This window comes from Caretta caretta, chromosome 23, assembly GCF_965140235.1.
Source record: "Caretta caretta isolate rCarCar2 chromosome 23, rCarCar1.hap1, whole genome shotgun sequence".
Classification (NCBI taxonomy): domain Eukaryota; kingdom Metazoa; phylum Chordata; order Testudines; family Cheloniidae; genus Caretta; species Caretta caretta.
Window position 1 is genome coordinate 857,802 of NC_134228.1, and position 25,162 is coordinate 882,963.

General features: G+C 49.8%; 1 protein-coding gene across 1 annotated transcript in view; it reads left to right on the top strand.

Moving 5' to 3' along the window:
* The first annotated feature begins 4,437 nt into the window (after positions 1 to 4,437).
* The window catches only part of ZC3H4 (zinc finger CCCH-type containing 4), a 29,756-nt gene continuing 9,031 nt past the window's right edge, over positions 4,438 to 25,162 (top strand). The window contains exons 1-9 of the mRNA XM_048832876.2: positions 4,438 to 4,679; positions 17,987 to 18,212; positions 19,378 to 19,488; positions 20,322 to 20,544; positions 21,992 to 22,134; positions 22,289 to 22,385; positions 22,541 to 22,686; positions 23,817 to 23,930; positions 24,367 to 24,478. Coding sequence (XP_048688833.1) covers positions 4,522 to 4,679; positions 17,987 to 18,212; positions 19,378 to 19,488; positions 20,322 to 20,544; positions 21,992 to 22,134; positions 22,289 to 22,385; positions 22,541 to 22,686; positions 23,817 to 23,930; positions 24,367 to 24,478 — 1,330 coding nt within the window. The 5' untranslated portion in view covers positions 4,438 to 4,521. The remainder of the gene's footprint in view (positions 4,680 to 17,986; positions 18,213 to 19,377; positions 19,489 to 20,321; positions 20,545 to 21,991; positions 22,135 to 22,288; positions 22,386 to 22,540; positions 22,687 to 23,816; positions 23,931 to 24,366; positions 24,479 to 25,162) is intronic.

Genomic DNA, 25,162 nt, shown 5'->3' on the forward strand with positions numbered 1-25,162 from the left:
CGCCCCGCCCCCCCCAGGGACTGAGCGAACGGGGCGGCCCGTCCCCCGTCCCCTGACCCCGCCCCCCGGCCCCGCCCCCGGGCAGCCCCGCCCCCTAGGCCCTGACCCGCCCCCCGGCCCCGCCCCCGGGGCAGCCCCGCCCCCTAGGCCCTGACCCCGCCCCCGGGGCAGCCCCGCCCCCTAGGCCCTGACCCCGCCCCCCGGACCCCGCCCACGGGGCAGCCCCTCCCCCGGCCCTGACCCCGCCCCCGGAACCCGCGCACAGGGCCGCCCCTCCCCCGACCCTGCCCCCCGGACTCCGCCCACGGGGCAGCCCCGCCCCCTAGACCCCGCCCACGGGGCAGCCCCTCCCCCGGCCCTGACCCCGCCCCCCAGACCCCACCCACGGGGCAGCCCCTCCCCCGGCCCTGACCCCGCCCCCCAGACCCCACCCACGGGGCAGCCCCTCCCCCGGCCCTGACCCCGCCCCCCAGACCCCACCCACGGGGCAGCCCCCCGGCCCTGACCCCGCCCCCCGGACCCCACCCACGGGGCAGCCCCTCCCCCGGCCCTGACCCCGCCCCCCAGACCCCACCCACGGGGCAGCCCCCCCGGCTCTGACCCCCAGGGACTCTGCCCACCGCTACCCCCATAGAAGATGCCCCCGTGACTGAGCTCCTTTAGTCACCCCTGCCCCTTGCCAGCACCTCGCGGCGCCCGGTGCCCCCGCAGCCCTTCCCCGGGAGACCAGCCCCCCGCGCAGGAGGAGCGGAGCCCCTTCCTGCCGGACCCGGGGGCCCGGGGAGGCTGGTGTCCCTAGCAGGCGTATTTCGGGGCACCGAGGGCGTCAGGATGGGGTCAGTCCCGAGGGTCACCCCGGGCACGGGGCCAAGGGCCTCCAGGGACCCGCCGTCTGACACAGCGACCGTGGTTGCCCATCCTCTGCTGAGCAATACCCTGCCCCAGGCTTCTGCTTGGCCCCCCGGCCTGCCTGCTGGCAGCGCAGCCCGGCCGGACGGGGAACCCGGGGCGAGCTCGGGAGGCCTATGCGGGGGGGGCAGAGGAGGGAGCTCAGCAGGGGGGCGCCAGGTAATGGGGTGGGGGTCAGTGACCCAGAGATGGGGGGGTGCAGAGGAGGGAGCTCAGTAGTGGGGCGCCAGGTGCATGGGGGGGCAGAGGAGGGAGCTCAGCAGGGGGGCGCCAGGTAATGGCGTGGGGGTCAGTGACCCAGAGATGGGGGGACAGAGGAGGGAGCTCAGCAGGGGGGCGCCAGGTAATGGCGTGGGGGTCAGTGACCCAGAGATGGGGGGACAGAGGAGGGAGCTCAGCAGGGGGGCGCCAGGTGCATGGGGGGGCAGAGGAGGGAGCTCAGCAGGGGGGCGCCAGGTAATGGGGTGGGGGTCAGTGACCCAGAGATGGGGGGGCAGAGGAGGGAGCTCAGCAGGGGGGCGCCAGGTAATGGGGTGGGGGTCAGTGACCCAGAGATGGGGGGACAGAGGAGGGAGCTCAGCAGGGGGTGCCAGGTAATGGGGTGGGGGTCAGTGACCCAGAGATGGGGGGGCAGAGGAGGGAGCTCAGCAGTGGGGCGCCAGGTAATGGGGTGGGGGTCAGTGACCCAGAGATGGGGGGACAGAGGAGGGAGCTCAGCAGGGGGGTGCCAGGTAATGGGGTGGGGGTCAGTGACCCACAGATGGGGGGGTGCAGAGGAGGGAGCTCAGCAGGGGGTGCCAGGTGCATGGGGGGGCAGAGGAGGGAGCTCAGCAGGGGGGCGCCAGGTAATGGCGTGGGGGTCAGTGACCCAGAGATGGGGGGCAGAGGAGGGAGCTCAGCAGGGGGGCGCCAGGTAATGGGGTGGGGGTCAGTGACCCAGAGATGGGGGTGCAGAGGAGGGAGCTCAGCAGGGGGGCGCCAGGTAATGGGGTGGGGGTCAGTGACCCAGAGATGGGGGGGCAGAGGAGGGAGCTCAGCAGGGGGTGCCAGGTAATGGGGTGGGGGTCAGTGACCCAGAGATGGGGGGGCAGAGGAGGGAGCTCAGCAGTGGGGCGCCAGGTAATGGGGTGGGGGTCAGTGACCCAGAGATGGGGGGACAGAGGAGGGAGCTCAGCAGGAGGGTGCCAGGTAATGGGGTGGGGGTCAGTGACCCACAGATGGGGGGGTGCAGAGGAGGGAGCTCAGCAGGGGGGCGCCAGGTAATGGGGTGGGGGTCAGTGACCCAGAGATGGGGGGGTGCAGAGGAGGGAGCTCAGCAGGGGGGCGCCAGGTAATGGCGTGGGGGTCAGTGACCCAGAGATGGGGGTGCAGAGGAGGGAGCTCAGCAGGGGGGCGCCAGGTAATGGGGTGGGGGTCAGTGACCCAGAGATGGGGGGGCAGAGGAGGGAGCTCAGCAGGGGGTGCCAGGTAATGGGGTGGGGGTCAGTGACCCAGAGATGGGGGGGCAGAGGAGGGAGCTCAGCAGTGGGGCGCCAGGTAATGGGGTGGGGGTCAGTGACCCAGAGATGGGGGGACAGAGGAGGGAGCTCAGCAGGAGGGTGCCAGGTAATGGGGTGGGGGTCAGTGACCCACAGATGGGGGGGTGCAGAGGAGGGAGCTCAGCAGGGGGGCGCCAGGTAATGGGGTGGGGGTCAGTGACCCAGAGATGGGGGGGTGCAGAGGAGGGAGCTCAGCAGGGGGGCGCCAGGTAATGGCGTGGGGGTCAGTGACCCAGAGATGGGGGGGCAGAGGAGGGAGCTCAGCAGGGGGCGCCGGGTAATAGGGTGGGGGTCAGTGACCCAGAGATGGGGGGGTGCAGAGGAGGGAGCTCAGTAGTGGGGCGCCAGGTAATGGGGTGGGGGCCAGTGACCCAGAGATGGGGGGACAGAGGAGGGAGCTCAGCAGGGGGGCGCCAGGTGCATGGGGGGGCAGAGGAGGGAGCTCAGCAGGGGGGCGCCAGGTAATGGGGTGGGGGTCAGTGACCCAGAGATGGGGGGGCAGAGGAGGGAGCTCAGCAGGGGGGCGCCAGGTAATGGGGTGGGGGTCAGTGACCCAGAGATGGGGGGACAGAGGAGGGAGCTCAGCAGGGGGTGCCAGGTAATGGGGTGGGGGTCAGTGACCCAGAGATGGGGGGGCAGAGGAGGGAGCTCAGCAGTGGGGCGCCAGGTAATGGGGTGGGGGTCAGTGACCCAGAGATGGGGGGACAGAGGAGGGAGCTCAGCAGGGGGGTGCCAGGTAATGGGGTGGGGGTCAGTGACCCACAGATGGGGGGGTGCAGAGGAGGGAGCTCAGCAGGGGGTGCCAGGTGCATGGGGGGGCAGAGGAGGGAGCTCAGCAGGGGGGCGCCAGGTAATGGCGTGGGGGTCAGTGACCCAGAGATGGGGGGCAGAGGAGGGAGCTCAGCAGGGGGGCGCCAGGTAATGGGGTGGGGGTCAGTGACCCAGAGATGGGGGTGCAGAGGAGGGAGCTCAGCAGGGGGGCGCCAGGTAATGGGGTGGGGGTCAGTGACCCAGAGATGGGGGGGCAGAGGAGGGAGCTCAGCAGGGGGTGCCAGGTAATGGGGTGGGGGTCAGTGACCCAGAGATGGGGGGGCAGAGGAGGAAGCTCAGCAGTGGGGCGCCAGGTAATGGGGTGGGGGTCAGTGACCCAGAGATGGGGGGACAGAGGAGGGAGCTCAGCAGGAGGGTGCCAGGTAATGGGGTGGGGGTCAGTGACCCACAGATGGGGGGGTGCAGAGGAGGGAGCTCAGCAGGGGGGCGCCAGGTAATGGGGTGGGGGTCAGTGACCCAGAGATGGGGGGGTGCAGAGGAGGGAGCTCAGCAGGGGGGCGCCAGGTAATGGCGTGGGGGTCAGTGACCCAGAGATGGGGGGGCAGAGGAGGGAGCTCAGCAGGGGGCGCCGGGTAATAGGGTGGGGGTCAGTGACCCAGAGATGGGGGGGTGCAGAGGAGGGAGCTCAGTAGTGGGGCGCCAGGTAATGGGGTGGGGGCCAGTGACCCAGAGATGGGGGGGGCAAAGCAGGGAGCTCAGCAGGGGGGCGCCAGGTGCATGGTGGGGGGTCGGTGACCCAGAGATGAGGGGGTACATGGGGGAGTACCAGGTATCGTGGGGGTGGGGCTGAACAAGTCGCACCGCACCCCCGCGGGAGCCAGCTCCCCCTCGCAGCCGCTCCCTTTACCCGCCTCCCCGTTCGGGCATCTCCGGCGCCGCCCGCTCGGACTCGGCCCCTTCCGCCGGCCGCTCGGCTCCCCTTCGGCAACCTCCGGCCCCTTCCGCCGGCCGCTCGGCTCCCCTTCGGCAACCTCCGGCTCCTTCCGCCGGCCGCTCGGCTCCCCTTCGGCAACCTCCGGCCGCTTCCGCCGGCCGCTCGGCTCCCCTTCGGCAACCTCCGGCCGCTTCCGCCGGCCGCTCGGCTCCCCTTCGGCAACCTCCGGCCGCTTCCGCCGGCCGCGCGGGGCGCTGGCTCGGCGCGGCTGCGTGCCCGGCGGGCGCCATTTTGTGGGCCTGGCCGCGGAGCGCGGGGCCGCGCCGAGTGAGCCCCCCCGTACAGTGACTGTGCCCCGTGTGCCCCCCTATGGCCGTGGAGAGCCCGAGTGCCCCCCCCGCCGCCGCCGCCTCCCCCCCCAGCCCGCACTCCGCCCCCCCATCTCCGTCCTGCCGCCACCACGACAGCGGCAGCTGCGGCCTCCCCCGGCCGCCGCCACAACTCCACCACCACGGCCCGGACGAAAGGTCCCGTAACCGCCTCTCCCGAGCGCCTCTGCCCGTCCGCGGGTCCGCCCGGCCCGCCGGACCAGGTTTGGGGGGGGCTGGGCCGCCGCGGGGGGCGCGGAGCCGGGGGCCCCCCGCGGGCCGCCGGCGGCGCCCGCCCGGGAGACGGGGGCAGGGCCTGAGCCGGGGGGCGCCCGGGGGGCGGCGGCCGGGGAGGGGAGAGAGCCCCGAGGCAGGGGGGCGGGGGGAGCGCCAGAAGCAGGGGGTGCCCGGGACCTGCGTGGGGGGGTGGGGCCCGGGGGGGGGGAATCTGGGGGTCAGGGCCTGAGATCAGCCAGGGGCATTAACCTGGGGGGGCGGGTTATATATGGGGCAGCCCTGGGGGGAGCATCAGGGGTCATAGGAAAAGGGGGACCCTGGGGGTCAGGGCCTGAGATCAGCCAGGAACATTAACCTGGGGTGGGTTGTATATGGGGCAGCCTTGCGGGGAGCATCAGGGGTCATAGGAAAAGGGGGAACCTGGGGGACAGGGTCTGGTAGCAGGATCCTGTGGAGGGAGCATCAGGGATTGGGGGGGGGGGTCACAGAGGAAGGGAGGAACTAACCAGAGGTGGGGGTCAGGCCAGAGATTAGCGGAGGGGTGCAGCGTTAGGGGCTGGGGGAGGCAGCAGTAGGGAAGGGGTTATGTTCGGGGGGGGGTAGCTGTGGAGGCTTGGCAGGGAGCTGAGCTGCTGGCACTAGAGGGGAGTGAGAGGCGCTGGGGGGGGGCTCTTCTGGTCTTCCAGCTTTTGGGGGGGTTAAGGGAAGGCTTTATGGACTCCTTAATGAGGTCATGGACCCCATAGCCCAGCTGGGCAGTATTGGCCTCATTAATGCCCCGTTTGTTCTCAGTGGTTTCATGGACCCCTGCAGGCCACATGGGGGCTTTAGGGAGTGCAGTGTGGGCAGAAAGGCATAATGGGGTGTAATGAGGAGTGTGTAGTGGTATGGGATGTGTTGAGCCCCTTGTTTTCCCTCCCCCTACCCACTGTATATAGAGAGACTCTCTTCCACAGCTGGAATCTCAAGTGATCCCAGTCTATCAAGGTACTGAAAGGTTTATAGTCCCCCAGGAAAACCCTCTCTCCTTTTATCCTCAGAGAAGTATGTGAAGCACCTTTCCCCTGCCAAAGAAACATAAGGCAACTGTTCCCTTTGTTAGTATTAGCACTTGCTGTCATTTGAAAAGGTAGAGCCAGAGATTATTGAATGCAGTGCACAAAAATAAACAGCTTAATCATGTACATTTGTGAGAGAGAGAGAGAGATGCTCCCCTTCCCACTCCCCTTTGAAGGCAGTTGTGTAGTACAGAGAGCTGCTTGTTTGTGTTAGTGTGCCTTCCTCTCTAAGGAGTTCTGTATTTCATGTGATGCAGGGGTTGGGGTGGTAAGTATTCTCTTTTATTGAATAATTCAATTATACGTTTTCCTTTCTTTTCCCCACCACCAAAAAAAAAGTCCGGAGACCATCATTTTATACATTTCATGTAAGGAATGAGTTAATACAGTATGTATACAAACCAAGCGGGATTCTGCCCCATTGTGTTGACTTGACTTTTAGATTCATGCACCCCGCAGATGTGAACTAAAAAATGTCACAAAAGCACACAGTTTTCTCCAAAAATAGGTCTGCTGTGACGTTTAAACGGCACGGGTACCAGAGTGAAAGGTCATCTAGCTCAAACCCCTTGATTCCATCTAGAAACAGGATGTGGATCCATTACTTTGTTTGCAAACTCCATCCTCATTCCATTATGTTGAAAGCAGGCAGACTGTCCTGTTAAAAATATTTGGTGACCAACTCACAAGTGTGCAAAAAAAATTGTGGCAAAAGAAATCACTGTTTCCCGAATGTCATCACACATTCTCTCCCCCTGCCCCAACTGCCTTTTACAGTGTTATAGTTGATACCTGGAGAAGTTTAAGCAGGACAAATAGTGTTGTACAGTATAAGCACATCGTTTATAGGAATCTGTTTTACAATGTCCTAGTTTCTCTTCGGCCTGTGTTTCCATGATCCCTTTGTTTATCCAACGTATTATGATGAAAAGTTCATATAAGTTTGTTCCTCACAATACTTACATGAAATAAATTAGCTCATGTATCCCCCTCAGTGTACAGTATACTGCCCCCGCACCTCCCCCGCTAAAAAAACCCTCAGTCATTCCTTCTGTCCTTCATATTGAACAAAAACACACATATTGTCCTGGAGTATTCGTATTCCATCCAGTTTACGTTTTTCTTATGTGGAAAAGACAAAATTAGTTTCTTAAAAGCACGCACAAGTATATTTATGTGGAATTGTGTTGTTTCATTTCCCTCTTGTTTACTCTTCTTCCACTGCAAAAAAAAAAAATTAGTAACTTGTATACATTTGTTAGAAAACGTCCATTATAAAACAGCACAAACACTCCTAATCCATTGTCGAAGACTAGTGGAGGATTTTTGTTGCAAATGTTGGTGCATTGTGAATGGGACTTTCACAATTGAGTAAAACTGGTGGGGGAGGAGGTGTCAAAAATGCAATTTACTTGTATTATTCCTTTTACTATTATTTTAGATTTATTTTATAATGGGACCTTTCTCCCTAACATCCTACCTCTGGCAGCTTACTTTTGCTATGAAGTCATAGGGATTGAAATGTCTCTGATCAATGGGCCAGGGTCAGAGCTGGAAAATGTTTACGTACCTGGCTAAGGTGTTTCTAGCCCTGGCAGTTCATGAGGTGTGGGACCTGACAGTATGGGTTTCTCCTAATTTGTTAAAGCCATATTTTTTTAAATAACATCTTCATGGTAAACCTGTCAGTTGTTCCACAAAATTTAAATAAAAGTTAATTTTTATACCTCCATAGTAGATCATTTTCCAAGCAAAATCTGAAAGGCTTTTTGAGTCTTAATCTACTATTGACTGATGTCATCAGCAGTTTCTGTATCAACTGTCATTGGGAACTAGAATGGCCAAATGCAGCTGAGAAACTAGATATTTGGTGGAGGAGAATCTTATACTAATTTCCACTTTATTGAGCTAATGTAGTGCCACTTCTTCATGGAAATGGAAATAGGAATTGTTGTAAAATCAGAAGCAGTCGAATCTTAAATTGCCAAGTTTTGTGGAATTGTTGAGAGATTTCACAAAATGAACATTCAAGTTTTGGAGTTTTTTTAAATGTTAGTAAATGAAGTGACACTCAATCTTCTAATGTTTTCCTCTGATTACAATCCTGCATTTTCAGTTCTGTCATGACCATAATCCAGCACTCAAGACTCTGGCCCCAGTCATGAAAACGTATAGGCATGGGTTTAACTTTACTGCCATGAGTAGGCCCGTGCAAATCAATGGAATTGCTTTTCATAGTAAATTCAACACATGCCTAAATGTTTGTTAATATTTTGTATTACTTGGTTACTTCCAGATAGTTTAAGGCAAAGATTTCTAGTTTTAGCAGTTCTTGAATTAGCCACTAATAATGTCAGGTGAGAATTGAAGTGCAGATAGATGAAGCAAGATGGTATTCGGAATGATTTAGTCTTTCACCTGGAATCCTGCTAGGACTAGAAGTGAAGCGTGTACCTCTTTGGAAAGTTGAAAGCTTGGGTATATGGTATTTTATTTCTCAACTGCTGCTTCAGAAGATACCAGCCCTTGCAAACAAAGTGTTGGTCCTTCGGTCTGGCAGTACTTTATGGCACTGGTTGAGAAGTGATTAAAGCAAATCCCAAACCCCAGAATAGCCTTTTCAATAGCCTTGTTATACTCCTGGGTTTGTGACATCAGTCTAGTGCTGTAGCAATGTCTAGAATATCAAAACAACATTATTACTTCACTGCGGGATCTAGTAACAGGGGTGGGAAGGAGCCAACTGTCTAAACTCAAATGACTTCAGTAGTTAGCAATTGGGGCAAAAACATGCCAAGTGAGAGCTGGATTATGGTTTTAAAGCCATATGTGAAAGTTTCCCCCGGTATAAAAGTCCCTTCAAAATAGAAAAGAAAAGCAGCAGTTTGTAACTTGGTTACAAACTGAGAGGCAGTAAGCGAGACCCCAGTGCAGGAATGACATCAGTGTTTTACCTTGGGTTGAGAGGAATGTCTCGTAGAACTCCCTGTGGAGAACCCACAGTTAATGTCCCAAGTTGAAGAAAGGCATTGAATGGAATGTAGCTTGCAGAAAGGCTGAGAAACTTGGGATGGAATTTCTACTCCAACCTGAATGATTCTGTAGGCAACAAAGTACACTGCGTTCTTGAGGCCACACCAGTTTGCAAAGTGAATATTGTCCTGGTTTCTCAGTTGACCTTATTCACGCTGTTACCATCTTGAGGTGAAAATCCAAGATGGCAACACTCTGAAGGAGCAGAGAAGAGGCAAGTTCTGGCCAGTTCCGTTTTTACTTCAGGATTGTACCGAGTCTCTCGGGGTTTTAGTGAATTAAGCAATATTTGTATCGAGGGAGGTAGGACTCCAAATCCTATTGAGATAGACAGGTAATTCTCTTTGAAAGGTTCCTTTGAAAATCCCATCTTTAATGTAGAGATCTCCCGTCCATCCAGGCCTTTGACGGCCTTTACAGAACTCAGGTAGTAACCTAAGACAGTGTACCACTGCCTACATTAAAAAGAGCCACAACGCACCATAAAACAACACAAGATCTCCACCGTGCTGTACATACTGCAAAACTGGAAAAAAGCCGTTTAAATCTTGTTCAGAAAGATGCTATGGCATGGCATGACTGGAAACTTGTTCTCAACTAGAATAGTCTCTTCCCACTCCCACATGAAGTTTTCTCCATTCCCTACATTTTCAGCTTGTTTAGTGGCTTTCTTACTAGTTTTCAGCGTTCATTCTTCTTTTTGCTGATTTTGTTGTGTAGTTTGTTTCCTCCCCATATTGAATGTGCTGTAAAAATATCAGATTATTAATAGAAAACAAAATTCATCTTAAACCCTCCTGATCATACCTTTCTTGAGGTTGAAGAAAGACATTTATCCCAAGGATAGGGAAATGTGCTATACAGTCTAGCTAGAGTTTCATATATTTGGCTTAAATTCACGCAAGATTAGAAGTTAATATTTCATGATTGTGAGATTAGATCTTGCAGACTTTTCAGTCCAGTAAACTTCCTGTTAACCTATGTTTGTGGTTCATTTTCTAATAGAGCCCACCCCTTCTATTGCTTTGAAAAGATGCATTTTTGCCACATTTTTTGCATTCTTCCATGCTGACCTCAGTTACCTTGCAGCCATTTTTCTTTGTATGTTAACGTTCAGGTTTTGTAGTCTGTGGATCCACTCCGCTAAAACAGATCGCACTGTACGTGGGATTTCATGCTCAGCTGCACCTGTTGTGCAAATAACTGTTGTAAAAAGGAAGGTTTTCTGCAGTAGTCTGGCAGCCCAGATATTAATCACCATCCTAACTCTCCTCCCCTGTGATCAACACTTTGGATAAAGCTGTTTTTTATAACTGTAAATAAGATACTCCCACGTTTTGTAACAGGTGGGTTTATAGAGGAAATTTTTCTTTCCCTTCTGTCAGACAAACTTCCTTCTCTTCCATTTCCAGCTTCCATAGATAGTAAAACCACTTGTTTCCATATGAAGTTGGCACATGAGGGAGAGCATGTTATTCTGGACTAACTTTTGTAGCTGTGATGAGGAAAATAATTATAAAATCTTTAGCATAACTAGTAAATTATCTCAGTTACAGCTGTCAGTAATGTGCAAAATGTTTTCATAATTTGTCAGTTTCATATGAGTTTTTCCTAGTTCAACCAAGTATTGTTTAGTTATATGAAATGGAACTTTGTAAATATTTAGCCCTTAATTTTTCTAAGCCATTTTGAATTATTTTTAAAAAGTACATGAATTGTTTTAATAGACACATTTGCATAGTGGAAATGCTGTTATTACATAAAACATGTTGTTGTTTCCTGTATTCACATGAAACAGAAGTTATTGTTAATAGAAAACAGAGAGCAAAAAAATAATACTTAGTAACTCACAAGTGCAAGATTATTCTGAGCAAAATTCTTTCTTAACTCTGTTTTGTGCATAATATTGCATTTTGCGCTTTAATCCCCATAATCCCAATGGATGATTTAACATTCTATATGTGCATATATACAAACACACCTTGTGTGGCTGAACTCCTGTTTACCTTCAGTTCATCACAAAAAATGTAACTCAAAGTTCTGAAATAGTTTGGATAACTGTGACATTCTAATTTCTGTCATTTCTAACAATACGTGGTAGTGAAAGACCTTGAGCATACACCAAATTTCCAATTTTTACATAAAAACCATGTATTATTTTTGCTACTTATTTCTGTGATTTAAAAAAATCTTTCTAAACAACTGGTGTCCCAATTTAGAATTGATTACAATATATAATGGTTAAAAAAGAAGAAATCAGAAAACTAGAAATTGTTTTCCAAAAGGCGACACTTTTCCCAATTTTTTTCGGATTTATGCTGGTGTGAATAATATTTTTGTTTTCTCTGCTGCTGTCATATGAGAGAGTTCACCTTTATGACACCATGTCTGCTTGAGGTGGCGGCTGGTTCATAGGGCTGTGTTTAGGTCATTACTAGGATTGTGATGTCATAGATGCAGTGCGATAGATAAAGCTCAGCATTCTGTTAAGGTAGCAGCAAGCTCTGTACTGGAGACGGCCCTTGATAGAAAAAATGTGAGGGGACTATAGGAAGGCCACAAGATGGGTACACACTTAGCTAAGGATTTTCCCACAGTCAGCATTTTTCTCTACAAATACGTTAACCACTTTACCAACTTGGCTTCTTTACTGTATAACCACAGTGAATGTAAATGGTGAGCTAGCTTATGAAATTGGCACAGCCTTGTCACTTTATAATCGTTTTTACTCACACTTTTTAATTCATAGTTTTACTCACCCTAACTTTCAGATGCCTTTATAACTTGCCAGATTTCAGATTCTGGTGTTACTTTCTATTTTGTTTGCGTGAAAACCCAAACCCAAAGTTAATGGTGAAATAATGTTAAGCCCTCTAGAGTCCTTCTGTCCAAAGACCTCAAAGCACTTTCCCAAACACTAATGAATTAACCCTCACATGCTCTCTCTGAGGTAGGTATTATAATCTCCATTTTACAGACTGGGAAATTGAGGTTAAAAGATTAAATAATGGGACCAACGCTACTAAAATGAGTCAGTGGCAGAACCTGAGTTAAGGAATTCAGGAATGTATGGCTCCTTGCCCCGTGGTGGGTGCTATGCTGTGCCATTTCGCCCAAGATTTTGCTTGATATCTAAACATCTGTATAAAAGTGCTTTATTAGACTTTCTCTTATTCTGTTGAAGATTTGTACAATGACGAAGTAACTTGTATCACCAGAATTAGTTCTGTTTGGAGTCCTAGCAACTGGTTCACAAATTGGCTCGCAGTAGGCACAGGCTTTTACGCTTACTTTCAGATTGTCCTCTTGTTCTTCATGACGTTTGTCGTTCATATATGCCATGATGGAGCAGGCTGATAAATTCTTTTCTCCAAAATGTACATAGGCCAGAGTAATTCAAAGCAGAGCTGAAGAACTGTGTACTTTACTCAACAAAAATGCCAGTTGTTCTTACTGCTGGGAATTGCAATTAGGGTGATTGTAACATGATACTGATGAGAGCACTCGTTCCTGTTTAAAGCCAACAGGGAAGATAGGAAATTAAGAGCAACCTTGCAATGCCCAATTGGCAGGTGCTTCAGGGAAGGTAATGCTGATTTAAGCAGAGCGATGCTAATGGGAGTAGCCTTTCTTCCCCTTGGATGGTAGCATGCATGGTGAAACATACGTGGCTGAATGAATTTACCATACCACAGCAGGCCTTTAAAATACTGGCTCATCAGCAGTGGCCATAGGAGAATATGAATACTGTAAATAGCCTGCCCAGCTTGTTTTCTCTCACAGCATAGCGTGAGCTTTTCTTTTCTCCTCGGTACTGTACCCAGCTACACGCTGGACACTGCTAGGTTGATGGAAGAATTCCGTCAGTCTAGCTACCGCCTGTTGACAAGATGGATTCACTGCGGCACTTTAGTAAGGGTCTACACGACAATGGTGCGCTGTGCCACGGTAGCATTTCCAGTGTAGCTGTACCCTGAGTCTCTTGAAGCCCAGTCCTTTGTGGCCAGACTGCACGATTGTTCCTGACAGTACTTTTGTTTCCACATCGTTCTTCCATCTGCTTGTAAATGTCTGAAATAATGCGGTTTCTGTTGGTTCTGGGAGGCTGGTATGAAAGTTTGAACACCGTTTCTTTCCTTTGTGAAGCTGCCATTTTAAACCGGCTCCAATCCCATTAAAACCGTTGGTTCATCTAGTCCAGGGTTGATTTTCCTATTTTCTAGAAGGAGTCAGATGCACCAGTGTCCTGGGTGCCCTGTGATTGCAGGGATCAGTCATGGAGGATTCTCCAGCCTGATCCTGACCTATAGTGCCTTCTCAGTGCTACCCGGGAAGATGAAAACCGACGAGCCACTCCCCAGGCACATATAATGTTAGAACTCAGGGATTCTTGCCTTCTCTCTGGCTGCTCTAAAGGGAGGGAAATCTTTCATGTTATGTGTACTCCTAGTTTCTCGTGTGTTTTCGATTTGTCATGTGTGCGTTAGACTTTGGAAGTGTTTCCTTGGAAATCATAACTTGCTGAGATTTGGTGATCTTAGAGGGGCTTTTGTTTTTAACTAGTAGCAAAGCGTAATTTGCTGGGGGAAGGAGAAAGGGTTGTCAGGCACCAGGTATTGTACTGAGCCATTGTTTTGAGATTCTGGAGTATCTGAGGTAATTGTTGTGGGGACAAAGGGAGATGGCTGCTGGAAGGGGAAATTGGAGTTGTTTTACCTATTTTTTTTCTCATTGGCTTCATACATTTATTATTTGATTCTCTGTCAGAAATGTGTATAGGGTCTGAATTCACCAGATATTGCTCCAAGCACTCTCATGTTGGTTTCTACCTTTGTGCCATTTGGATGTGTGGAACATGAACATGAACCCCAGATGGACACTGTACTTCAGTGACTAGTTGAAGCTTATTCAGCTGGTGCTTGCCTTTCAAAATTCCACATGCTTGCAGGAACAGGTAGTCCTGCAGCAAGCCTGATCTTGGATTGAACAAATCTGTTATTAATATGTTGCAAATACAAACCAAAACAGGTTTGGAATTTTGGATTAAAGTGGGAATGGATGGCTCAGGGAAATTGGCAATGGTGGGATCCAGAGTGTTTGATCTCTAAAAGGTGCCACAAGTACTCCTTTTCTTTTTGCGAATACAGACTAACACGGCTGCTACTCTGAAACCTTTGATCTCTAAGGGGCTAGAGCTGGTTTTCATCCAATCCAAGCAGATGATGACCAAATGTTGTCTTCTAATGTCTGTTCAGCTGTCTGTGTAATGAGTTGCAGGACCTTAGTCCATTCAAAATAACTTCAGAAGTGTTAACTGCATTGGTCACTGTCTGGGAGATATTGGGGTGTGACTGAGGGCTAGCTGTCTGAGGCTCAACCCAGATAAGACTGTGGTGATGTTGGTTGGATTGGTAAGTTTACCAGAGGAGATGACAGGGATTATTTCTGTTCACTCAAGGTGTGCGCCTGTCTGTGGTTGACCTGGTTCCTGACCTGGGACGGCAGTGTCTAATGAGATTCCTACCTGCTGCTAGAAGAGCAGGTAGTAGCTACAGCCGCTTTGGCCTTTTTCCATCTACTGGCAGCTAGGAAGTTGTGCCCGTTCCTTTCATATGCAGACTCTGCCACTGTCATCTCTGCCTTTGAAATTAGATTCCTCCATGCGTTCTACATGCGGATACTTCTTAAATCTATTTGGAAACTGCAGATGGTGCAGAATTTGTCGGCTTGCTTGTTAATCAGTGTTTATTTCATAGAATCCTAGAACATCAGGGTTGGAAGGCACCTCAGGAGGTCATCTAGTCCAACCCCCTGCTCAAAGCAGGACCAACCCCCAACTAAATCATCCCAGCCAGGGCTTTGTCAAGCCTGATCTTAAAAAACTCAAAGGAAGGAGATTGCACCACCTCCCTAGGTAACGCATTTCAGTGATTCACCACCCTCCTAGTGAAAAAGTTTTTCCTAATATCCAACCTAAACCTCCCCCACTGCAACTTGAGACCATGAGACCATTACTTCTTGTTCTGTCATCAGCTACCACTGAGAACATTAGACCTTGAGAACATTAGACATTGTGCTGGAAATGACCCAACTTGATGATCACTTTAGATAAGCTATTACCAGCAGGACAGTGGGGTGGGAGGGGGTATTGTTTCATGGTCTCTGTGTGTATATAATGTCTACTGCAGTTTCCACGGTATGCATCCGATGAAGTGAGCTGTAGCTCACGAAAGCTTATGCTCAAATAAATTGGTTAGTCTCTAAGGTGCCACAAGTACTCCTTTTCTTTTAACATTAGACCTGTGATGCATGACCTGCCCTAGCTGCATGTTGAATTCTGGATTGATTTTAAGATGTTGGTTTTGACTTACACGGCTGCAGATAGTCTGGGATCTCCCTGTCTAAGAGATGCCTCTGTCCCATGACGCTATCATAGCTGCAGTCAACAGAGGCACCTGAGCGGGAGTCCCGTCAGAATAGGCTAGAGGGATTTGTTGGTGGAATGTTTTTTATTAAGGCCCTGGGCCTTTGAAACTCGCATCCTCCCCAGGTCACTATTAACCTACAGGTGTATTACAGTGCCTGTCTGTTAGGGTGACCATATGTCCCGTTTGGCCAGAACAGTCCCTTTTTTAAGCCTTGTCCCAGCCGTCCCGAGTTTTTTGGCAAAAGTGGGCATTTGTCCTGTTTGCTTTTGCCGACTTGATCAGTTGGCAAGAGCAAACTGGACAGATGCCCACTTCTGTCCAACAAGCGGTGTGCTGTGCGGAGGAACATGCGAGGGAAAGAGTGGAGATGTCAGCCCCTTACAGGGGGGCATGGCTTGTGCAGGGGGCAGGCAGGGTTCCAGCAACCCCAGCCTCGCGTGGGGGGGATGGAGGGAGGGTAGACAGGGGTACCAGCGACCTCAGCCTCATGGGGGGGCGGGGTAGGGAGGGGACTTGGGCTATCCCTGTGTGAGGGAGGGACACTCAGGGCAGCCGGTGCTGGGGTGGGGAGAGGGCTCAGGCCAGTCCAGTGCAGTGTCCCATTTTCCTTTTGGGAAGTACTGTCACCCTACTGTCTGTCCTCCCTGGCCTTGCGGGGAGACTGGGGTTGGGCAGGGCTTGTGCTGACATGGGACTCTGGCATGGGGGTCGATTAATTTCTATGTACATGATCAGTGTGTTGTTTGATGTAATTTGGTGGTATTGATTACTCTGTTCATTTATGTAATGCAGAGATTGCCAAGGTCATCCAGAATCCTGGAGGGGGTTGGGGGGATGCCCTTTTACCATTGGTAAAATCCAGATAAATCATTCCCCAAAACCACAAACAGACCGGGCCCCTTGGTTGCAGTCTCAGCAGGGAGGTTGAATGACTGAAGTCCCTTCTTTCCCCAGAGCTCAGTGTCTCCCCGTGGAAGGGGTGAGACACATTAGCAGGGGGCAATGTAGAGAGTGGAACTTTGCACCATCGGTGCTGTATCTGTCCTGCAGCTAAAGGCATGGTTTCAGTTTCTAGGGCTGTCCATTTTAGCATATTTCAGCAGCAGTGAAATTAATAGGAGATGTTTTTGTAGCAGGGCCAAAGATTAATGTCCTAAATGCTGTTTCTGTTTGAATTCTTGCCACTGAAAAGCAGTAACGCCACCATTATTGTTGTGCGTTGCTTTTAACAAAAAAGGAGGGGGGAGATCTTGTCATGAGTTTTAGACTGTACGCTCGCTGGGGTAGGGACAGTGCCTTCCAAGATGTCTGCACAGCTCCGAGCTAATCTTGGGCACTTCTGCCAAGTAAATAATGAAGACAACGTAGAAAGATCCCTGTGAAAGCAGACATGATAATAGCTGTTTGAGGTCTGAAGGTGTTTGCATCTTGAGGGAGAGCATTGCCTCTATGCCCTGTACCCTATATAGAATTGCCAACAAGGGGACACTCCCTCTGAAGTTTCCCTTCACTGTGGTACTGCTTGCTACTAAGGCTTTTGAGGAAAGGGTTACCCTTAAATTGCATATACATCCTGTTCTCCAAACTCAGGGATAAAATTCCATCCATTCATCATACTCAAAATCATCATTTTAAATAAAGACTTGAACAGTGATAAGTATGTACTTCTTTGGTCAGAGCATAGAAGAGATGGAAAATTAGAACAAGATTAAGAACATGAGAATTTGTAGGATTCGGGAAGGAGTGAGCAGTATAAAAAGAGAATTCAAGTACTGCTTGCACCCTTACTTGATTTGTAAATTTGATTTATTTTGAGCTTGGAGAAAGCTTCCCTTCACCAAACCCCAGTAATTCTTAAACTGAATGTGACTGGAAAATTCTCTGAGGACATTTCCGATCTTGATTTGTTTTATCTCATCTCATGAGAACCGTAGTTATGTGTGAACCCTAATGTGGTCTAAAGATCAGGAAGCAGCAGTGCGTGTGTTTCCAGATTTGTCTCACCAATCCAAAATTAAGAGACAAATTAAATTTTCTTAAGGCAGCATTCTCACTTGGAAATGAGGGCTCAAACAGCTATTTTTTCCAAGCAAGAGTCCAGATAATTGTAGATTAAACCAATGTTTTATTTATTTATTTAAATTTACACACAGAGATGCTTTTTAGATAAGAAGTTGCCTGTTTGAAACCCCTGGAAGAGGAGCTAGATGCTTCTTCAGTACATGATTTGCCGGATTTCATATAATAATTAGGATAGACAACAGGAATAATGGGGTTTCTGTGATGATTTGTTTTATTTTTATCTTCGTAGGACCACATGGTTTGTTGTATGTTGACTTTAATTCAAAGGCTGGTGGAATTTGTGATAATGTTCTCTAAGATTTGAAGCTGTAATTTTGCAGTCTCTGCTGTCGTATGTTGTTCAGTAGAATTATTTTATAGGCTTTCATTTTTTAAAAATGTGCATAGATGGGAACTTCTGGTCTGAGGTGTGTATGTGTGTGAGCATGAGAGAGAGTTGAATAGGCTCTGTTTGTATGTTCCAGTGACACAGGTGATAACAAAGTCAACTGTTACAGATGTCTCAAACCAAGGTATTTGGGACTAGTGTTACCTTTAGATTTAGGAAGCCCCAAGATGTCCAGCTGGCTTAAGTGCCTTGAGTGATTTTGTGAGGAGTGAAATGCCAGTGTGTGTGTTTGCTCTGCAGGGAGGATGGGGAGCTGGAAGAAGGCGAGCTGGAGGATGATGGGGGAGAGGAGCCCCAAAATGCTTCTGAGTCACATGAGAGGGGCCGGAAAGAGAAGGGAGAGAAGCACAAAAGTGACTCGGATGAGGAAAAGGCTCATCGGCGGATGAAGCGCAAGAGGAGGAAAGAGCGAGAGAGAGAGAAAGAGAAAAGAAGAGCAAAAAAGAAAAGGAAATCCAAGCACAAAGTGAGTAAACAAACACACCTTAGTCCTGCCAGGTATGGTAATAGGTATCTCAACTCCACTCCTCCAAGACCACAGCATGGTTCACTTACAGAGTCAGTGATTCCAATGGCTGCCTTTACATACCTACCTTGTAGAGCAGGGGTTCTCACCCTTTTTTTTCTGAGCCCCCCCCCCCCCCCCCCGAAAACTATAAAACCTCCACAGCCCATCTGCATATAAACGTCAGGGCCAGCGTTAGGGGGTTGCAAACAGGGCTGTTGCTTGGGGCCCCATGCCACAGGGAGCCCCATTAAGCTAAGCTGCTCAGGCTTCGGCTTCAGCCCGGGGGCTCAGGGCCTCGGGTTTCAGCCCCATGCAGTGGGGCTTCGGCTTTCTGCCCAGGGTCCCAGTGAGTCTGATGCTGGCCCTGCTTGACAGACCCCCTGAAACCTGCTCGTGGCCCCTCAGGGGGCCCCAGACCCCTGGTTGAGAACCACTGTTGTAGAGAACATATTAGCTATAGTATCCTAGGCAGAATCTCCCTGCCTTAGACCTTGCCATATGGATGTAGCCCATCATTATGGCACCATGTGGTGCATTGTACCTCACCTACAAGGAAATATGAGCTTACTGTTTAAATTAGACATAACCCAGCAGGAGGTAACAAGTAAAGAAACAGTGGGGAGGTAGAAGATACCCTAGTAAGGAATCTCTTTTCTTTTTCTATGTTTGCATATATCTATGGGTGGAATGGAAAGGAAAAACAGTTTCATTTGGTAAAGTAAATCTCTTTTTTGTGAACACCTGTGCTTGCAAGAAGACTAGTATATGGTAAATTAGAATGTCTGGCTTGTAAAGTCAAAGATGTTTATGAGACCCTCAAGCTAACAGACGGTGTAATATGAATTGCTTTCATTAGAAACCAATTAAACAAACTGGAAACGTTCCCAATTCGGACAGAATCTACAGTGACGTTTGAAATACACTAGAAGTCTTTTGCATCATAAATGGTCAATTCAAGGAACACTGTCAAGATTTTTGCAAGCCAGAATCTGAGTTATCTTAAGAAAGACTCGTTTATATTGTGTGTGGCAGTCCAGATGCCTGGCCACAGAGTTGCAATTCAAGCTTAGAGCGCAAGAGCCGCTGTACTAAAATCATACAATATGTTTGCCATTCCTTGCAGCGCCATGCATCTTCCAGTGAAGACTTCTCTGACTACAGCGAGGACTCTGATTTCAGCCCCAGTGAGAAGGGGCACAGAAAGTACCGGGAATACAGCCCTCCTTACCCTCTTGTAAGTACCCGCGATCAACCAGGTGTGGAGAAAGCTGCTCTCTCCAGCACTGTGTTGGAAATGTTGCATGCTTTGCACACACAGACCTGTCTCGCTGCACGCAGGGGTTGAAGGCCAGTCTTATGGGCTCCTGGCTTTACTCCAGGTGCTGAGCCCCTTCCATCTTTCATTTTTTTCCGTTTCTTTTAAAAATTGAATCATTACATCAGATGTCCCCTTTGGCCTTCCGTTGTCAACCTGAAACAGCCACTTCCCAACAAAGAGACAGGGAAGAGCAGAGGGAAATGAGCAAACAACAGTAGGTGCCGCATGCAGTTACCCTGGGAACTCGGCCTGAAGCAGGTGTGGTTTTCTTTCAGAGGCCATGGTCCTCTGACTCCAGAGGGGACCCTGAAGAATGCTGGTGATTCCCTCTTCAAGGAGCTACCTATTCCCAAGCTTTAATCCTGTAGAATAGTGGCTGGGAGAAGGAAGGTGACTTGAGTGCATCTTTCAGTGTCTCCTTCTAGTTCTGTCTGATGAGTCTGTTACACCCTTTCTAACCGCACTTTGTATATACAATCTTGATGAAGAGCTTGTCTGTCTCTACAGAGTTCTGGAGGCCCTGGGAGAAAGCTGCCAGGGAAGGGATGAATGATAGGTATTAAATGAAACCATGAGGGGGCTGTGGCTTTGCAGGTTTGGGGATAATGACCGCTCTACTTCCACAGTTCCTTGGCAAGTCTGGAAAGAGGGCATGCCCCAGGGACCTGCTGTGCGTCAGCCATCACCCTGCTGTTTCAAATTGATCATTGCTTCATTGTTACCCCTTCCTGTCTGTCTACTTTTCTCAGTCTCACCAGCAGTATCAGTCCTCTCACAGTGCCCCCTTGCCAAAGAAGAGCTACTCCAAAATGGAGAGCAAGAATTACAGCATGTATGAGGATTACGAGAATGAGGCCTATGGCGAATACGAGGGGGATGAAGATGAAGACATGGGGAAAGAAGAGTATGACGACTTCACAAAAGAGCTGAACCAGTACCGGAGAGCTAAGGAGGGGACACATCGGGGGCGAGGTATGGCTGCCTTTGCCAACACGCTTCCGAGGCCAAAACGCTTTTCTAATCAACATGTTACAACGCTTGGCTTATTAAGGCTGATGATCAGTCACCACGTAAGGCTCTGATCTTGTAGTTGGCGGCATGCAGGTGGACTGCTGTGCCTGCTCTGAGCCCCTGGTACGACAGAGGTCTGCTGCAGTTGCAGTGGCAGGGCCGAGTAACTCATTAGTGCTGCACAGCGAGACCCAGAGACGTCCATTTCTTACATCTTTTATTATGCGAGGGCAAAGGTCAGATCCCAGTTTTGTAGCTTTATATTTAAAGGCACATTCTTTCTTTTATATCTAGATAGATTTAAAAATACAGGTGAGGTTAAAAAACAGCGTGTGTCCTTTGTGTGCAAAGAAAACAAAGCCAGGATAACATGCCAAGTCAGATTTCATCCTGCTAAAGTGTATTCAGAGTAAACTCTGAAGTGTACCATGTTGGTAATCCTGCATGAAAGATGAAACTTTATGTGCGGTAATTGCCCTGCATTCACAACGGCTACTTTAAAATGTTTACATCTTAGACACTTTAAAAGTAATTGCTTCAGAATTTTAAAAAGCATTAACCCACTTAAAACCAAATAGCACCAAGACTTATTCTATGAAAAGTCTAAAATACACAGAACCTGCTCTTACAAGGAGGAGGCCGGTGTTTTAATGTCTTTACTAAGCGGGTGTGTAATATATATGTGTATATATACATTCTGTTAAAAGGATCGCTGAGTGGTAGAGGTGATAACAGGTCTCGGAGGATCTGAGTTCAGTTCCCTACTCTTTTCCCTGCTCTTCCATAGACCTCTTATGGGACCTTGGGCAGGTTACCGTGTCTCTCTATAGCTCTGTTTTCCTGTCTGTAAAGTGGGGAGAGTGGCCCTGCCCTCCCTCATAGTGGTGTGGTGAGGATAAATACATTAGAGATTGTGATGCACTCAGATATTGTGGTAATGGGGGGCAGGTAACTACCACAAATGGATGGATTCTGGTTACAGGTTGATAGAGCCTGAAACAGAACCATAGTACAGATATTGTACCCGGCATGTATTGTTTTTGCCATATTCTTCACTATTTAAATGTGACGGATAACCCTTACTGGAATGCCATTGACTTTCCTTTCAATTAGGTATGCACTTACGTTTGTGTTCCTTAGGAAAATGACCCTATGTTGTATTAGTAGGCTTAAAAAGCCCCAGCACACCCTCGCAAACTCATTGATCTCACTAGCAGTAACTAAGAGATCGTTTGCTGTCATAATCTGATCTGATTGTCCTCTGTAAGTGAGAGACAACCATGTTACTCCTGTGAACTGACTTGATACCTGCTCCAAAGATAGCCAGTCGTCAGGCGTGGTGCCACATGGCTGTCGGAGTGTTCAAGTACTGCAGTAGCAGACTGACGCTTGTTTGCTCGCTCTACAGGCAGTCGAGGCCGAGGCCGAGGATACCGAGGGCGTGGAGGCAGAGGTGGAATGAGAGGGCGAGGCATGGGCCGAGGAAGCCGTGGGAGAGGGAGAGGTGAACATCCGGAAGAGGAGGAGGAAATGTATGAGGAAGAAATGGAAGTAAGGCCCGTTTCTGAGCTGTATCTGAGTCCCCCAGAGATGGGGAGCGTTAAGTGGGAGAACATTCTTTTCTGGAATTAGAAGCGGTGGGGTGAGCATCAGTTTTGGGCCAAGAGTCCGGTGCACTGACCGCTCTGTTCTTTCTGAATTGCAGTATGGTGACAATGAAGAGCCAATGGGTGACGAGGAGTACGACGACTATTCAAAAGAGTTGAACCAGTACCGGAGGAGCAAAGAGGGCAGAGGGCGAGGTACACAACTGAGCCCAGAGCAGAGTGAATTAGACGGTGCTCGGGGGCTCTGCGCAGTCCGAAGAGTAGAGCCAGCCTGTGGTATCATAATGGTCAGGTTTTATTTGGGGGGCGGGGGGGAGTATAAATAATGATGTTGTTTTGCTCTATTGCAGGTTTAAATCGGGGGCGTGGCCGTGGCCCCAGAGGGAGAGGAAGCAAGGGGATGGGCAGGGGAAGAGGAAGAGGCGGGAGCAGAAGTGGAATGGGGAAAGGTGGCGGAATGAACGAGGATGACGATTACTATGATGAGGACATGGGGGTAAGCAGCTCTGCCTTGTCTCCGTTGGGGTCTTGCTGCACTTGGGTCACCTGTGGAAAGGTGCCCATGGGGTTTCTCTCCAACATACCAGACAGGCTTCCCCAGAAATAATTTCATTTGCATGTATTGAACTCTGAAATTTGGGACTGAAGTTGGACTTTCTGAGCCTGCCCAGGGCTCTGTGCCTGCCAGTGCTGCATATTGCCTTAGGCTCAGAGCCACAAGTTGACTTCCTTCTATCTCATTCATCATCGCTGAGAGTAAAGATCCAGACCTCTGGCTTCTGCAACCCCATTGGAGTACAGAACTTGGGAAATAATTAACAGTCCTGATGATGCAGAGCAGAGCATACCCCAGCTCCTTTTCCCACCTCAGCAGGGCCTCCAGGGGTAAAGCCAGTAACGGTTGGTCTTGCTCAGTAAAGTGACACTGGACCAGCACAGAGAGCGGATCTGCCAAGAGGCTGGGCTCCTTTTATCTAGCCACTTTTCTCATCCTAGCTGCACTTCAGTGGCAGGAGACTGGCGTTCGGTCACGTACTCCTGAGCTTGGCAGTCAAGCTTTCAAGCAGCCCAATTTTTGAACCTCGGGCATTGATTTTCTCCCTTCTTTCAAGGGGCTCCTCTGCCTGTTTTTGTCTGGGATGTAGTGCTCTCAGGCACTGTTCGACTGGCACCAAGGAATGCTAAAAAGAGGGAGGCATCTCAGGGGAGCCCTTATTGGAGTTCATGTCACCAAGTGTATGCATTGACCTCACAATCAGAAAATGACCCCCATTCCCCACCCACCAGAAAAGATCTCTGAAATACCTTGAAATGAGCCCAAAGTCTAGACTTCATCTTTGTGTATTTCCCAGCAGTGTAAAAGTGGGACTGACCCAGTCTTCGTGACAATAATCCCTTTTCTAGGCAGGATGGATTTTTCGGATTCTGATGGGTTGACTGACAAACCAAGTTGAAATCTGTCCCTCCATCTAGCTACAGTTGGTCAGGCTGCAAGTCTTATGCTGCCTTCCTGCAAGACCTTCATGTGGACTTTGAAATGCATTTTGTAGGAAGATGGTTAATTTCTTTCCATGGCTAGGATTTGCCTCTTCGTGCTTGTTAACTACACCCTTACAATTCCTGCAGGACGGAGGAAGTGGTGGAAATTACAGACGGAATGACCATGATAAACCCCACCAGCAGTCGGATAAAAAAGGAAAAGTTATCTGCAAATACTTTGTGGAAGGCAGGTGTACCTGGGTAAGGAGATAATTAATAGTGGCCTTGACTTTACTGTTAAGCATTTCAGTAGTACCTAAAATGCATCCAGGTCTGTTCAAGATATGAACTGAGACATACGCGGTCCTTGCATTAAAGAACATAGAGTCTAGAATACATGTTGAAAGTGATAACGTGCTGAGTGCTAGGAGAGTTACACCGAGTGTAAGGAAAATCAAGTGTGCAAACACCAATCTGAGACAAACACTTGTTTTACTTTCTACTTCCTGATTCTCCGATTTTAAAAACACAGGATAACCGTGGGCCACAGAGCCCAGTTTTCAAGGATTTCAGGGCCAGAACCCCAGCAGAGAATCAGTTCTATAACAAGTGCCTTATAGGTGTTTGCTTCCCCCTGTTATTGTGTATGCTTTTATTGTTTCATTAACAGTGGGGGTGTTGTACTTTTTCTATACAGGGGGAGCACTGCAATTTCAGCCATGACATCGAACTACCAAAGAAACGGGAACTGTGCAAGTTTTACATTACTGGTTACTGTGCGAGGGCAGAGAATTGCCCTTACATGCATGATATCCTTTCCTCTTGTTCACTGTGTTTCCAGTCACCACGGAGATCAGTGGCTTTAAGTCAGTCGTGTGCGGCCCTATGCAACAGGGAAAATGGGCCAGAAGAGTAGGTCCCTGCACCAAGTGGCTTACGATCTACAGGCAAGTGCCTGTATGATCTCGGTTCCCAGAATGTGGGGTGCACCGGCTTATGGGAGGGGGCCGTGAGGGGCTAGCTGAAGGTAGAGACAGAACTCTCATTTGTTCTTCAATCTCAGCTTTCGGTTTAAAAAAAGTCGGTCTCTAGCTGTTAGAATTGTAGACAAACCCTTCACATTGTGATCTGAGTTAACTGATGCAGAGACGTCTACCTAAGCTTGCAGAGAGCCTGAAACAGGGGAGGAACTGGGGGAGAGACTACCCTGAGTGTAACTTATGCCTGCCTGAGCCAGCAGAGAGCCTGGACGCTGAGGTGTGAACAGCCCCATTCATTTCAGTGGGTGCTGACTCAGAGGCCAGTGATGGCATCTTCATTATTTCACGGCTCACCAGAGCGTGTCAGAAAGGAAGGGAAGGGTCTCATGATGAAGATCTGCACTAATGTTTCCCCGGGGAGAGGGAGGCTAGGACTAGCCATGGGAGTGTGGAAGACATATATCTTAAGATGTGTAGGCTTTTAACAGTGTATGACAGCTGCAGGGACACGAG